Source organism: Nerophis lumbriciformis, linkage group LG21, assembly GCF_033978685.3.
Source record: "Nerophis lumbriciformis linkage group LG21, RoL_Nlum_v2.1, whole genome shotgun sequence".
NCBI lineage: Eukaryota > Metazoa > Chordata > Actinopteri > Syngnathiformes > Syngnathidae > Nerophis > Nerophis lumbriciformis.
In genome coordinates, this window is record NC_084568.2 from 14690859 (window position 1) to 14708570 (window position 17712).

Here is a 17712-nt window from a genome sequence, read left to right on the forward strand (position 1 = left end):
CACAATCACTGAGTACTTACAAGCAGACACAGTGTGTAGACAGAAAAGGGAGAATGAACACATTTTGTCTTAAAAACTAACGATAAAGGTGAAGTTATAACACTGAAACGCGCTTAGGAAGAGGTGCTTTAAAACATGGCTAGCCAGTTAGCAGCTAATGTCCATCCGCAATCGGCAGTGTTTTAGCTACTTCTAAATCACTAATCCTCGCCTCCATGGCGACAAATAAAGTGAGTTTTTTTTACAAGTATCATCCCTGCAGGATGATTAATAGCTAAACATGCTTCATTAACTCACCTGCGTCACAATGTAAACAAATGCTATGGATGGATCTACACATGACATCCACTGTAATGATACCAAGTCAAGAGCGTATCTAGTCGATACTACTATGATTACATAAATATTTTTTATTGTCACAAAAAAATGTTTCTTTAAAAAAAATAAAAATCATATTATCTTCAGGGCAGCACGGTGGAAGAGGGGTTAGTGCATCTGCCTCACAATACGAAGGTCCTGAGTAGTCTTGGGTTCAATCCCGGGCTCGGGATCTTTCTGTGTGGAGTTTGCATGTTCTCCCCGTGACTGCGTGGGTTCCCTCCGGGTACTCTGGCTTCCTCCCACTTCCAAAGACATGCACCTGGGGATAAGTTGATTGACAACACTAAATTGGCCCTACTGTGTGGATGTGAGTGTGAATGTTGTCTGTCTATCTGTGTTGGCCCTGCGATGAGGTGGCGACTTGTCCAGGGTGTACCCCGCCTTCCGCCCGATTGTAGCTGAGATAGGCTCCAGCGCCCCCCGCGACCCCAAAGGGGATAAGCGGTAGAAAATGGATGGATGGATATTATCTTCATAAACTCAGCAAATTCGGCCCTGGACACATGAGGACTTAAATTATGACCAATGTATGATCCTGTAACTACTTGGTATGGAATCGATACCTAAATTTGTATCAAAACAACAGAAGAATCAGTGATTATTACATTTTAACAGAAGTGTAGATAGAACATGTTAAAAGAGAAAGTAAGCAGATATTAACAGTAAATGAACAAGTAGATTAATTATCAATTTGTACAGTTTATCCTTTATAATTTTGACAAAATAGTAGAATTGTGACACAATATGTTACTGCATATGTCAGCAGACACATTAGGAGCCTTTGTGTACTTACTGACTAATAAAAGACAAGTTGTCTTGTATGTTCACTATTTTATTTAAAGGGGAACATTATCACCAAACCTATGTAAGAGTCAATATATACCTTGATGTTGCAGAAAAAGACCATATATTTTTTTAACCGATTTCCGAATGGGTGAATTTTGGCGAATTAAACGCCTTTGTAATATTCGCTCTCGGAGTGATGACGTCACAATGTGACGTCGCATCAGGAAGCAATCCGCTATTTTCTCAAACACAGAGTCAAATCAGCTCTGTTATTTTCCGTTTTTTCGACTGTTTTCCGTACCTTGGAGACATCATGCCTCGTCGGTGTGTTGTCGGAGGGTGTAACAACACGAACAGGGACGGATTCAAGTTGCACCAGTGGCCCAAAGATGCGAAAGTGGCAAGAAATTGGACGTTTGTTCCACACACTTTACCGATGAAAGCTATGCTACGACAGAGATGGCAAGAATGTGTGGATATCCTGCGACACTCAAAGCAGATGCATTTCCAACGATAAAGTCAAAGAAATCTGCCGCCAGACCCCCATTGAATCTGCCGGAGTGTGTGAGCAATTCAGGGACCTCGGTAGCACGGCAATCAATGGCGGCAGTTTGTTCCCGCAGACGAGCGAGCTAAACCCCCTGGATGTCTTGGCTCACACCGTCCCGAAGATGATCAAGAGAAGAATATCGACCCTAGCTTCCCTGGCCTGCTGACATGAGGGTATGTCTACAGAATATATTAATTGATGAAAATTGGGCTGTCTGCACTCTCAAAGGGCATGTTGTTGCCAAATGTATTTCATATGCTGTAAACCTAGTTCATAGTTGTTAGTTTCCTTTAATGCCAAACAAACACATACCAATCGTTGGTTAGAAGGCGATCGCCGAATTCGTCCTCGCTTTCTCCCGTGTTGCTGGCTGTGGTGTCGTTTTCGTCGGTTTCGCTTGCATACGGTTCAAACCGATATGGCTCAATAGCTTCAGTTTCTTCTTCAATTTCGTTTTCGCTACCTGCCTCCACACTACAACCATCCGTTTCAATACATTCGTAATCTGTTGAATCGCTTAAGCCGCTGAAATCCGAGTCTGAATCCGAGCTAATGTCGCTATAGCTTGCTCTTCTTTCCGCCATGTTTGTTTGTGTTGGCTTCACTATGTGACGTCACAGGAAAATGGACGGGTGGTTAAAATCAGGCACTTTGAAGCTTTTTTTAGGGATATTGCGTCATGGGTAAAATTTTGAAAAAAACTTCGAAAAATATAATAAGCCACTGGGAACTGATTTTTAATGGTTTTAACAATTCTGAAATTGTGATAATGTTCCCCTTTAAGGACAAAATTGTTCTTCGATTGCAATAAGGAACTTATGTTTAATGTACTCTGAGGTTTTTTGTTCAAATAAAGCCAATAATGCCATTTTTGTGTGGTCCCCTTTATTTAGAAAACTATCAAAATACATTTTGGTACCGAGACAACCCTATTGCGCACAGTTTAATACACTTTAATAACGGTAATGGGTAAATATTGAACATGTTACATATTGTTATGAAGGTGTCTGTTACTACTTGCACCGTGCATATAAAACGTTGATGGAGGGTTTTGAAGTTGTTTTAAAAGACTTTGAAGGCTACAACGGTAACTTCCATTAGTCGCATCAATCAAGCGTTTTTTTTTTATCATCTTTAATATAAAATTTTAAAAAATGTTATAAGAGCAATAATTTGATTTCACATTATTTTCATGCTGTGAATTGCTCGTAGCTGAGTGTGCAGCAACACTTAACGTGTTAGCCCTTTGAGGGGTCATTAGGAATGTGGTTGAATGTAAATGTTGAATGCAAATATTTGTGCAAATGAGTCAGTTTTGCGCCACGTTGTGTAAGCAATGCAAGCTGCTGTGATGCTAAGCTAAAACGAGCCCTCCACCGTTGTTTTACGTGGGTTTTTTTTTTTTACGGGCCTCATTCCGTCCCCTCCTTACTTCCTGTCCCGCTGTCTCTCGCTTTGGCGTTCTCTGTTCCAGTGTGTTTAGATGGAGAGATAGTGGGGCAATATTTAGACAACATATATTCCACTGTCTGAACACTGAGCTGAGGGACTGATGGAGAAAAAGACCAAGGGAGGCGTGGAGGTGATAGTCACCTCTCGGGAGGAAAGTGAGGATGAAGAGTGCGATAAGATGGATGTTGGGAGTGACTTCATGGCTCCCGCTTTGCAAAAAGCCGCTCTCTTTCCCTGACACTGTCTGCAGTCTAATCTCAAAGATAACTATGACAGCCAGTGAAAGACAAGCAGGGTGGGAACTCAGCCTCTTCCTCCCTCTGTCTGTCACCATACAATATTTACTGGATTGCACTTATTACCAGGGGGCGGGGCAATTTGTTTTAACAGCGATTCCATTCAAAACATAATTTGAGTTTGCCGATACGATTCAGGGATGATATTAGTTCATTCAGAACAGGGGTATCCATACTTGAGTTGGGGGCCGCATTGTGATGGATAAATTTGGCCAGGGGCCGAAAGCCGACTGCATGTTAAGTAACTATTATATATATACAGCAGTGTTTTTCAACCACTGTGCCGCGGCCGTGCGATACAGTCTGGTGGGCCGTGGGAGATGATCTAATTTCACCTATTTGGGTTAAAAATATTTTTTGCAAACCAGAAATTATAGTCTGCAAATTATGTGTTGTTGTTGAGTGTCTGTACTGTCTAGAGCTCGGCAGAGTAACCGTGTAATACTCTTCCATATCAGTAGGTGGCAGCCGGTAGCTAATTGCTTTGTAAATGACGGAAACAGCGGGAGGCAGGGTGCAGGTAAAAAGGTGTCTCATGCTTGAACCAAAAATAAACAAAAGGTGAGTGCCCCCAAGAAAAGGCATTGAAGCTTAGGGAAGGCTATGCAGAACGAAACTAAAACCTAACTGACTACAGAGTAAACAAAAACAGAATGCTGGAAGACAGCAAAGACTTACTGTGGAGCAAAGACGGCGTCCACAATGTACATCCGAACATGACATGACAATCAACAATGTCCCCGCAAAGAAGGATCGCAACAACTGAAATATTCTTGATTGCTAAAACAAAGTGGATGCGGGAAATATCGCTCAAAGGAAGACATGAAACTGCTACATGAAAATACCAAAAAAAAGAGAAAAAGCCACCAAAATAGGAGCGCAAGACAATAACTAAAACACTACACACAGGAAAACAGCAAAAAACTCAAAATAAGTCACGGCGTGATGTGACAGGTGGTGACAGTACACCTACTTTGAGACAAGAGCTATAGTGATGCATGCTTGGTTATGGTTTAAAGTCATATCCAACAATTGCGACGACTCTTTACTGTCAACTGAGTTTCGTTTTTTAATGATATCTGCTGGTGGTGTGCCTCCGGATTTTTTCCACGCAAAAAATGTGCCTTGGCTCAAAAAAGGTTGAAAAACACTGATATACAGTATATATAAATATACTGTATATATTTATATACTGTATATATGTATATTGAATATACGTATACTGTATATATGTGTATGTATGTATATGTCTATATATACTGTATGTATATATATGTATATGTCTATATATACTGTATGTATGTATATATATATATATATATATATATATATATATATATATATATATATATATATATCAAAGTCCACATTTTGCACTTGGTTCTCAGATAGTTCCTTTCCTGAGCTTGGCTGATCAACACAGGAATCTTTCTTCTCTTGAATTTCCTCTGCATCATGATGCGTTTCATTGGACGTTTCTGGCCACACAGTCTGTGTAGTCTCATACTTGCTGTTTTCCATATATATATATATATATATATATATATATACATATATATATATATATATATATATATATGTGTGTGTGTATGTTTGTATGTATATATAAGAAACCCCAAAACCAGTGAAGTTGGCACGTTGTGTAATTCGTTAAAAAAAAAAAACAGAATACAATGATTTGCAAATCCTTTTCAACTTATATACAATTGAATAGACTGCAAAGACAATATATTTAATGTTCGAACTGAGAAACTTATTTTTTTTTTGCAAATAATCATTAACTTACAATATAATGGCAGCAAGACATTGCAAAAAAGTTGGCATAAGGGCATTTTTACCACTGTGTTACATGGCCTTTTTCTTTTAACACTCGGTAAACGTTTGGGAACTGAGGAGACCAAGTTTTTGAAGTGGAATTATTTCCCATTCTTGCTTGATGTACAGCTTAAGTTGTTCAACAGTCCGGGGTCTCCATTGTCGTATTTTAGGCTTCATATTGCGCCACACATTTTCAATGGGAGACAGGTCTAGACTACAGGCAGGCCAGTCTAGTACCCGCACTCTTTTACTACGAAGCCACGCTGTTGTAACATGTGGCTTGGCATTGTCTTGATGATATAAGCAGGGGCGTCCATGAAAAAGACATTGCTTGGGTAGCAACATACATATATTGCTCCAAAACCTGTATGTACCTTTCAGCATTATTTGTGCCTTCACAGATGTGTATGTTACCCATGCCTTGGGCACTAATACACCCCCATACCATCACAGATGCTGGCTTTTGAAATTTGCGCCTATAACAATCCGAATGTTTTTTTTCCTCTTTGCTCCGGAGGACACGACGTCCACAGTTTCCAAAAACAATTTGAAATGTGGACTCGTCAGACCACAGAACACTTTTCCACTTTGCATCAGTCCATCTTAGAAGAGCTCGGGCCCAGCGAAGCCGGCGGCGTTTCTGGGTGTTGTTGATAAATGGCTTTCGTTTTGCATAGTAGAGTTTTAACTTGCACTTAGAGATGTAGCGACGAACTGTAGTTACTGACAGTGGTATTCTGAAGTGTTCCTGAGCCCATTTGGTGATATCCTTTACACACTGATGTTGTTTTTTGATGCAGTACCACCTGAGGGATCGAAGGTCACAGGCATTCAAAGTTGGTTTTTGGCTCTGCCGCTTACGTGTAGTGATTTCTCCAAATTCTCTTAACCTTTTGATGATATTACAGACCGTAAATGGTGAAATCCCTAAATTCCTTGTAATAGCTCGTTGAGAAATGTTCTTAAACTGTTGAACAATTTGCTCACATATTTGTTGACAAAGTGGTGACCCTCGCCCCAGCCTTGTTTGTGAATGACTGAGCATTTCATGGAAGTTGCTTTTATACCCAACCATGGCACCCACCTGTTCCCAATTAGCCTGTTCACCTGTGGGACGTTCCAAGTAAGGGTTGGATGAGCATTCCTCAACTTTCTCAGTCTTTTTTGCCACTTGTGCCAGCTTTTTTGAAACATGTTGCAGGCATCAAATTCCAAACGAGCTAATTGCAAAAATAAAAACGTTTATCAGTTTGAACATTACATATCTTGTCTTTGCAGTCTATTCAATTGAATATAAGTTGAAAAGGATTTGCAAATCATTGTATTCTGTTTTTATTTACCATTTACACAATGTGCCAACTTCACTGGTTTTGGGTTTTGTAAAATGGTAAGAATAAGAAATAAAATGAGTAAAACACATTGTGAAGATAAAAAAATACATATATACAGTAAATGTATAATGCATGAATAGAACTAAATACAATTGCGCATAACTAATAAGAAATAAAGTACAAATTACATTTTAGGTAAAAGTCAAATTAGATTTCTGTGAAAAACCTGAGTCAGTGAAAGGAATGAAGTTTACCGTAGTATTGAAGTGTTTCCATATCCTGTACTGCATATGTATAGTCTTTGATACGATTTCCTAGAAACACAGATTTCACTTATTTTTCCTTCTTTTCTTTTTTTTACAAGCTGCTGCTCTCCTGACGCCTGACAACTGACGTGTGCTCCTGAGAGGCCATATTGACCTTTGCTGTTTTTTTAAGCCGGCATCCGGGCAAACTACAAAATGTCGTAATTACCCAGTTGCTCGCCGAATACGACTCCCTGAGCAAACAAGCACCCGGCGCTTCACGTTGCGCGCGGGTTTGGGATGGCAATCAGACCGCAGGCCTGACTGGCGTTGCCCGCTGCGTACCTCGGGACGCTTTGGAGATTCGGTTTCACTCTTCCGCCTCGAACGCCATACCTGAGCAGGTGTGTGTGTGTGTGTGTGTGTGTGTGTGTGTGTGTGTGTGTGTGTGTGTGTGTGTGTGTGTGTGTGTGTGTGTGTGTGTGTGTGTGTGTGTGTGTGTGTGTGTGTTTCTACCCTTCTTGAGACACCACCAAGAAAAAGTACCTTCCATATGAGGTGAACAAGTAAGGACCAAAATCATTGTCCCAATACAGAAAACCATTGCATCTAATAGAGAGCCAAATACTAGAGTCTGTGAACATTGCTCCAAAGTCAGGATTTTTTGTTGATTTAATGTGCATACAAAAGTAAACATTGACAGGTGCAAAGGCAGCAATATATGATAAAACAAGACGGCAGCTAAAGAAGGACTTTCCTATTCAACCCCGAAAAAACCCGCCAGGTGAACAGCTGATTTTACGACTTCCGATGCTGACGTAAGACAACCCGCATCCCATATGTGACTATAGGATGAACAAATACACTACGGTACTAAGACTATAGTGGCCATTAACAGTTAGCTTCTACAGCTGGGTTGCCCAAAGTGCGGCACAGGGGCCGTCTGTGGTCCGTGACTCGTTTGTCATCGGCCTTAAGCACATTACAAAAAACAAAAAATAGAGATCTCATTTGCACCCCTGGTGGTGAAATCTATCAAAATCCGGGTGGTCCCAAAAAGGAGGGATTTTTTCAAATTGACTGTGTGTCAGTTTTAAAAGTGCTCCCCCTCTGGTCAACATATAATATAATAATAAGTGTGTGTAAAAAATTGAAGCACTCCCCCTCTGGCCAACAAATGAAATAACAAGTGTGTGTCTAAATGTCATGTGCTCCTCCTCTGGCCAACATATGTAATATCAAGTGTGTGTAAGAAATTGAAATGTGCCCCCTTTGGCCAAAATGTATTTAAAAAATAAATAAATATGTATATAGTGACATACTGTAGTAACTTGAAGTAAATAATGAAGATTAAAAACCAATTACAAACAAAAAATTTAAAAAAAATAACTAAAAGCTTACCTTTTATATATTTGCATGGTTTGTATATATTAATAATGTTGTAAATACAAATCTTTATATATCTAGAAAGGGTAGTCCTAAAGAGGTAGGCATTTTTCGGAGGTTTCAAGAAGGTAAGAAATACAAGAGTGTGCGTATGTTTGTGTGTGTGTGTATGTGTCCTCACGACCAGCAAAGTTAAGGGATCTGGTATTTGACCTTTGCCCTTTCCTCTCAGCCGTCAGTGTGCCTCTTGACCGTGGAGATAGCGTGGTCTCTGGCGGTATCTCTCTGGATAAAGTGGCGTGAAAGCCATATCATAATGCCGACCAAAATATCCCAAGTCAAGTATTTTTTGAAAGAAACAACCCTTTTTTTCCCCTTATTTTTTCAATAAATATACTAGGTATGTGCATGGAACATGATACACCATAGAAAATGTCATTTTCAGGAGAAAACCTTCCCTTTCACCCTCCCATCCGCAACTCAATCCCTTTTGCTCTATGAGCTCATGTCTACCGCGCTATCGCTCTCTCTCTCTCACACACACACACACACACATACACGCACACACTTTGCTGCAGGACTTTGACCCCCATAACACTTCCAGTCTATTACCTCCGAGACAATTTCAATATCCCTGAGGCCAACAGCTGCTCATTTCTGCCTTCGTTACTCAAAAAAAAATTTTTTTTTAAAAAAGGAGACTTGGCGGTGCATTGTTTTCTAGAATTACTTGAAGCTAGGGCTGGGCGATAAAAGGATATTCATATATATATATGGTGATAGACATGTAATCAATATTTAAAAATAAGAAAACGTGTTCCAATAATAACTTTTTTTTTTGCGAAGCAAGGTTGGTTTGGATGAACCAACCTTTTTATATTAGGATTTTGAAGATGATTACAAAATGCTTGTTGCTTCGTAGGACTACTTTGAGACAAGAGAATTAGTGATACATGGATGGTTATGGTTATGGTTTAAATTCATATCGAACAATTGCGCCAGATATTTGATGACAACGACTTTACTTTATATTGTTTCATTTTTTTAGCGTTTTCTGCCAGTGGTGTGCCTGGGGATTTTTTTTCAATGAAGAAAATGTGCCTTGGCTCAAAAAAGATTGACACATTGGCAGATCTTTGCATTAGCATTTTAACCTTGCTAGCAAACATAGCACATCAAACTTGTGATTTAAAGTTAAAGTACCGCTGATAGTCACACACACACACTAGGTGTGGTGAAATTACCCTCTGCATTTGACCCATCCCCTTTTTCCACCCCCTGGGAGGTGAGGGGTGCAGTGAGCAGCAGCGGTGGCCACGCTCGGGAATCATGTTGATGATTTAACCCCCAATTCCCACCCTTGGTGCTGAGTGCCAAGCAGGGATTCCATTTTTATAGTCTTTGGTACGACTCGTTTTTCACTTTCTTTTTTACATCACATCACATACATTTACATCACTGAGGTGTTCCTCAAGGCGCCCCTTTGAGTCCTCTCCTTATTTCCTGTAATGTGATTTATGTCAGTCAGGTGTTCAGATGCATTAAGTCAGGGGTGCTCATTGCGTCGATCGCGAGCTACCGGTCGATCGTGGAGGGTGTGTCAGTCGATCACCAGCCAGGCATTAAAAAAATAGTCCTAAAAATGAGCGATCATAAATCTTCACTATGACGTCACTTTCGTCACTTGATTGACATTCACGGCACCCGATGGTCTTCTGAGTTGACGCTGGCTGCTGCCAGCTCATTAAAATTACCGACAGAAAGGCGAGAAACACTTTATTTCAACGGACTCTGGCGCCGTACCTGTTGTCAAAACTCCAAAGACCGACTGCACAGTTGCACAATAAAAGCTCTGCTTCATCCTGCCTGCGCTAACAAAATAAGAGTCTCAGAAAGCTGGCGTGAACAAGCTAGCAAGCTACGGAGTTTGCCGACAATGTATTTCTTGTAAAGTGTATACAAAGGAGTACGGAAGCTGGATAAATAAGATGCCAAAAACCAACCACTTTCATGTGGTATTGGACAGAAAGGAGGACTTTTTTTCTCCTCCATTCGAAAATGCGGACGTTATCAGCACTACTGTGATTCCAATCAATACAAGTCATCAGAATCAGGTAATACACCAACTTATATTCTTGTCTTCATGAAAGAAAGGAATCTATATGTGTTAAACATGCTTGTATTATCTTTAAACACTTTTAACTTATTAACAATATTAACTATGTGTTAAACATGCTTGTATTATCTTTAAACACCTTTAACTTATTAACAATATTAACTATATGTGTTAAACATGCTTGTATTATCATTAAACACCTTTAACTTGTTAACAATATTAACTATATGTGTTAAACATGCTTGTATTATCTTTAAACACCTTTAACTTGTTAACAATATTAACTATATGTGTTAAACATGCTTGTATTATCTTTAACCACCTTTAAGTTGTTAACAATATTAACTATATGTGTTAAACATGCTTGTATTATCATTAAACACCTTTAACTTGTTAACAATATTAACTATATGTATTAAACATACTTGTATTTTCATTAAACACCTTTAATTTATTAACAATATTAACTATATGTGTTAAACATGCTTGTATTATCATTAAACACCTTTAACTTGTTAACAAAAACATATATTTCATAAATAAGTAAATATAAATTATATATATGAATGAGGTAGATCCCCACGACTTGATCAATTGAAAAGTAGCTCGCCTGCAGAAAAAGTGTGAGCACCCCTGCATTAAGTAGTCATTTGTTCAACTGCTTTCGTCATACTAGTGGTGTTCCTCAAGGTTCCATCTTAGGTCCTCTCTTTTTCATCTTTTGGGCTCTTTGGCTAGTGGCCCACGAGTCCAGTTCAGAAAACTTGTGAGAGACTGCACCTTTCACCGCAAATTTTGAAAAACACCAGAGCGCTCCTGTAACTCAGACTAAATAAAAAGACCAAAATCAAATGTCTACTGTAGACGACACTGTTTTTTTGAATCTACAAAATAACACTAAGAGGGAAGGGAGACGTCCGGCCCCCCAGTCCTTAGCTTTCTGGGAATATCATTGGCTTAGCTTTTAATAACAGACTTGGATTGGTTTGAGCATCTTTAATGTCCAAAATGGCCCCCATTACACTTCCATTTCTGCAGCATTCAGAGACAAAGGTTTGGACTCCCCTGTTTTTAAGCGTTAACATTTGATACTGTATGTTCCTACAGCGTTGAGCATGTGATATTTTTTTTTAATACGATAACATGTCGGACATTTCTCAAGCAGGACAACTATTACTCCCCTGTGAGATATCAGTGCTCTCTACTCTGTTTGCCTGCTGAAAGACATACTTTCTCCTCGGGTTCCTCCCTCTTCATCCGTGCTGTCATTAATGTAGGTTTCACTGTGACGCATGAGCCCACTGGCCTCCTCTCATAAATCTCACAGTTCCTCCCGCTTGCATTCATGCCTTAGTCTGGCAGGCATGTGTTGGCCTGTGCAGGCGGGAGTCGAGGGCTTGCCCGTGCGCTTTGGTGCTGTCAGGGCCTTCATTTCCTGTCCACGTGGAAACGTGTCCACCTCTCTTCCATCAGGAAGGATGCTGAAGCAGATGAGAGAGAGAGAGTTTGTGTGTGTGTGTGTGTGTGTGTGTGTGTGTGTGTGTGTGTGTGTGTGTGTGTGTGTGTGTGTGTGCGTGCGTGCGTGCGTGCGTGCGTGCGTGCGTGCGTGCGTGCGTGCGTGCGTGCGTGCGTGCGTGCGTGCGTGCGTGCGTGCGTGCGTGCGTGCGTGCGTGCGTGCGTGCGTGCGTGCGTGCGTGCGTGCGTGCGTGCGTGCGTGCGTGCGTGCGTGCGGTATATATACATACAGTCGTGGTCAAAAGTTGACATACACTTGTAAAGAACATAATGTCATGGCTGTCTTGAATTTCCAATAATTTCTACAACTCTTATTTTTTTGTGATAGTGATTGGAGCACATACTTGTTGGTCACAAAAAACATTCATGAAGTTTGGTTCTTTTATGAATTTATTATGGGTCTACTGAAAATGTGAGCAAATCTGCTGGGTCAAAAGTATACATACAGCAATGTTAATATTTGCTTACATGTCCCTTGGCAAGTTTCACTGCAATAAGGCGCTTTTGGTAGCCGTCCGGATGTTAATGGAACGCACCTTTTGTCTCAACCTGAGAGTGCGGCCCGCTAGACATTACAATTATGAACGTTCCAGTATTGAGGTCACATTACACCAGTTTTAAAAAAGTCACTGCATTGGCTCCCTCTCTGCTTCAGGGTGGATTTTAAAGTTCTATTATTAGTTTATAAATGTCTTTATGGCCTTGCGCCTTCTTATCTATCTGACCTGCTTTTAAAGTATCAACTCTCGTGCATCCTGAGGTCCTTTTAATCTTTACCATATACCAGAATTGATTGATTGATTGATTGTAGATGCGCCGGACTGCTTTTAAAATTCCTATAAAAAGTGGTAAATGTCTGCTGCTTGTTTGATAACATGAATGTGCAGTAAATGATTGTCTCCATGGTGAGAGCTGCGGAGTCCATGCAAAAACTTCATTTAAATAAGGCGGTCTGCACCACTTAAGAATAGCACGTGCAATGTTAGTAGATCGTGCGCAACACGTCCGCTCATAGTACACACAATTTTATAGATTGCACATGTATGGAGGTTAATTTGTGGTTTTATTACGAAAGCTTTTTTTGACACCGAATTTATTTAACTGAATGTTTTGTGAACTGAATTTTTGTACATCAAATTACGCTGACAATTTCATTGAAAAAAAGTGTTAGCAAAATGCGTGTGTTGATAAATTAAGCATTTTAAAATTTGGTGTATAGAAATTCAGTGTAAAAAATTACACTGAATGCTCATGCGCCTACTCATAGTACACGCAATTGTATAGATTGCACATGTATGGAGGTTAATTTGTGTCTTTATTACAAAAGGTTTTTTTGACACTGAATTTATGTACCTGAATGTTTTGCGTTTAAATTATGTAAACTGAAATTTTTGTACATCAAATTACGCTGACAATGTCATTGAAAAAAAGTGTTAGCAATATGCGTGTGTTTAAAAATTAAGCATTTAAAATTTCAGTGTTTCAAAATTCGGTGTATAAAAATTCAGTGTATAAAAAAATCTGTGTAAAAAATGACACTGAATTTTCATGCGCCCACTCATAGTACACCCAATTTTATAGATTGTACATATATGGAGGTTAATTTGTGTTTTTTTGCCACTGAAATTATATAACTGAATTGTTTGCGTAAAAATTTAGTGAACTGAATTTTTTGTACATCAAATTATGCTGACAATTTAATAAAATAAAAATGTGTGTGTTTAAAAACTCAGTGCAAAAAAATTCAATATGTAAAAAAAAATCTGTATAAAAAAAATTCAGTGTATAACAATTCAGTGTAAGAAAGTTACAGAAAAATTTTTTTTTATAAAAATTCAGTGTTATAGAATTACACTGAATTGTTATACGCCCACTCATAGTACACACATTTTTTTAGAGTTCACATGTATGGAGGTTAATTTGTGTCTTTATTACGAAAGCTTTTGTTGACACTGAATTAATGTAACAGAATTTTTTGCATTTATATTTTGTGAAAACATTTTTTTACATCAAATTTATTTGAAAAAAATTGTTAGCAAATTGCGTGTGTTTAAAAATTCAATTTTTTTTAATTCAGTGTTAAAAGAAATCAGTGTATAAAAATGAAGTGTAAAATAATTCTGTGTTAAATAAATTCAGTGTAAAAAAAATTCACTGAATTCTTATACACCCAATTTTTGAACGCTGAATTTGTATACACTATTTTTTTTTCACTGAAATTGCCAGCTAAACTTGATGTAAAAAATATGCAGGTCACAAAATAAAAATGCAAAAAATTCAGTTGCATGAATTCAGTGTCAAAAAAAAGCTTTTGTAATCATGAACCTTCATACGTGTGCTGTTTACCACGTGGTATTTGGATCTCAGTAAATCAGGCCCAAAGTACGTTAGATGTTTGAGTTCGGTTGTTAAAGTTAAAGTACCAATGATTGTCACACACACACTAGGTGTGGCGAAATTATTCTCTGCATTTGACCCATCACCCTTGATCACCCCCTGGGAGGTGAGGGGAGTAGTGAGCAGCAGCAGTGGCCGCGCCCGGGAATAATTTTTGGTGATTTAACCCCCAATTCCAACCCTTGATGCTGAGCTGCTGAAGACACAGGCACACATTCAGGAGATGTTAAAGGTAAATACTGCCATCTTCAATGATCTGGTATCATGTGATGTGTTCCAGTGGGTCCGGACAAGCAGTGCGAGCTCACCTGCAGACCGGCAGGCTATCGCTTCTACGTCCGTCAAGCCGAGCAGGTGCGAGACGGGACGCCTTGCTTCAACGTCACCTCCAACGATGTTTGCGTGGAAGGACGATGTCTAGTGAGTAGATTGTAATCCATCTTTCTTATGTACATCATCTAACTTATTTATTTGACATATTACAGTTTGGTCACTTTTTGGATAGAAAGGTAGAGATGTATTTTCCCAAAAGATTTTCACAATCTCAACACATTTGAAGTTAATGTACATTTGTTACTTTCAAAGGGGCATGTTTAGATCACTTTTTGACTTGGGGGGGGGGGGGGGGGTCCGCATTGGGTTAAAAAATTTGGCCGGGGGCCGAAAGCAAGCCGACTGCATGTAAAGTAACTATATATATATATATATATATATATATATATATATATATATATATATATAATATACAGACCCCAAAACCAGTGAAGTTGGCACAATGTGTAAATTGTAAATAAAAACAGAATACAATGATTTGCAAATCCTTTTAAATCTATATTCAATTGAATAGACTGCAAAGTCAAGATATTTAATGTTCCAACTGGAAAACGTTATTTTTTCCAAATATTAGCTCATTTGGAATTTGATGTCTGCAACATGTTTAAAAAAAGCTGGCACAAGTGGCAAAAAAGACTGAGAAAGTTGAGGAATGCTCATCAAACACTTATTTGGAACATCCCACAGTTGAACAGGCTAATTGGGAACAGGTGGGTGCCATGATTGGGTATAAAAGCAGCTTCCATGAAATGCTCAGTCATTCACAAACAAGGATGGAGCGAGGGGTCAACACTTTGTGAACAAATGCGTGAGCAAATTGTTTAAGAACATTTCTCAACCAGCTATTGCAAGGAATTTAGGAATTTCACCATCTACGGTCCGTGATATCATCAAAAGGCTGCATCAAAAAGCGACTTCAGTGTGTAATGGATATCACCACGTGGGCTGAGGAACACTTCAAAAAACCATTGTTAGTAACTACAGTTTGTTGCTACATCTGTAAGTGCAAGTTAAAACTCTACTATGCAAAGGTACATACAGGTTTTGGAGCAAGATATGTTGCCATCCAAGCAACGTTATGATGGACGCCCCTGCTTATTTCAGCAAGACAATACCAATCCACGTGATACAACAGTGTGGCTTCATAGTAAAAGAGTGCGGGTACTAGACTGGCCTGCCTGTAGTCCAGACCTGTCTCCCATTGAAAATGTGTGGTGCATTATGAAGCCTAAAATACCACAACGGAGACCCCCGGACTGTTGAACAACTTAAGCTGTACATCAAGCAAGAATGGGAAAGAATTCCACCTGAAAAGCTTCAAAAATTGCTCTCCTCAGTTCCCAAACGTTTACTGAGTGTTGTTAAAAGGAAAGGCCATGTAACACAGTGGTAAAAATGCCCCTGTGCCAACTTTTTTGCAATGTGTTGCTGCCATTAAATTCTAAGTTAATGATTATTTGCAAAAAAAAAATTAGTTTCTCAGTTGTAACATTAAATAGCTTGTCTTTGCAGTCTATTCAATTGAATATAAGTTGAAAAGGATTTGCAAATCATTGTATTCCGTTTTTATTTACAAATTACACAATATGCAAACTTCACTGGTTTTGGGTTTTTTTGTCTATTATGTCCGATATTTCTCAAGTGTTGGTTATCTAATATTGCAGTATAATATTCCCTCCTGCACACACATATACTGTAATACTGGTAACATTTTTTATTTATTTTTTATTTCCAACCTCCTAAGTTTTTTGTTTGATCAATTCTGTATAGAACAGTGGTTCTTAACCTTGTTGGAGGTACCGAACCCCACCAAATTCATATGCGCATTCACCAAACCCTTCTTTAGTGAAAAATAAAATGTTTTTTTTTTTTCAAATTCAAGACAAAGTTATATGTTTTTGGTAACACTTTAGTATGGGGAACATATTCTAAGTAACAAAGACTTAATTTAGAGTTATTTGGTTAAAGTTAGGGTTAGGATTAGAGGGTTAGGGTCAGGGTTATAATAAGGCCATGCCGAATAAGGAATTAATAAGTACCGTATTTTCCGCACCATAAGCCGCCCTGGGTTATAAGCCGCGCCTTCAATGAACGGCATATTTCAAAACTTTGTCCACCTATAAGCCACCCCGTGTTATAAGCCGCATCTAACTGCGCTAAAGGAATGTCAAAAAACAGTCAGATAGGTCAGTCAAACTTTAATAATATATTAAAAACCAGCGTGATGTGGGCGCGCATGGAGTCGTATATCAACATGGACGGAGCTGCGTGAAAAAAGCCACCCGGCCTCTTCGCGTAAACTTACCTTAACCACTCGCTCATCTTTTCTTCATCCATCCATCCCTTCGAGTTAGCTTTTATGATGACGCCGGCTGGAAAGGTCTCTTTTGGCAAGGTCTTCCTTTTGAATATCACCATGGGTGGAAGTTTCTGGCCATTAGCATGGCAAGCTAGAACCACAGTGAAGGATGACGTCTCATTCCCTGTGGTGCGAATATTCACCGTACGTGCTCCCGTTGTATCCACAGTGCGGTTCACAGGAATATCAAAAGTCAGTGGAACCTCGTCCATGTTGATAATGTTCTCTGGCCGGATCTTTTTTTCAGCTATCTTGTTTTTACAATATGCACGGAAAGTAGCCAGCTTTTCTTGAAAGTCTTTAGGCAGTTGCTGTGAAATAGTAGTCCGTGTGCGGATGGAGAGATTGCGTCTTTTCATGAACCGGAAACCTGTCGCTTAGTAGGAGCCATTTTGTGGTCTTTACAGATGTAAACACACAAAGGAAATGAAACGTAATATCCGCGCGCTTCTTCTTCTTCTTCTACGCGGGCGGGTGGTTGCTTACAGTAGAAGAAGAAGCGCTTCCTGTTCTATGGGGGCGGGTGCTTACCTTGGCGGTTGCTTGCGTAGAAGAAGAAGCACTTCCTCTTCTACGGGGAAAAAAGATGGCGGCTGTTTACCGTAGTTGCGAGACCGAAACTTTATGAAAATGAATCTTAATATTAATCCATATATAAAGCGCACCGGGTTATAAGCCGCACTGTCAGCTTTTGAGTAAATTTGTGGTTTTTAGGTGCGGCTAATAGTGCGGAAAATACGGTACTTA

General features: G+C 39.3%; 1 protein-coding gene across 1 annotated transcript in view; it reads left to right on the forward strand.

Moving 5' to 3' along the window:
• adamtsl4 (ADAMTS-like 4) overlaps positions 1-17712 on the forward strand; it is a 139634-nt gene that overhangs the window by 86184 nt on the left and 35738 nt on the right. The window contains exon 6 of the mRNA XM_061982899.1: positions 14554-14693. Within this exon, the coding sequence (XP_061838883.1) occupies positions 14554-14693 (140 nt within the window). The remainder of the gene's footprint in view (positions 1-14553; positions 14694-17712) is intronic.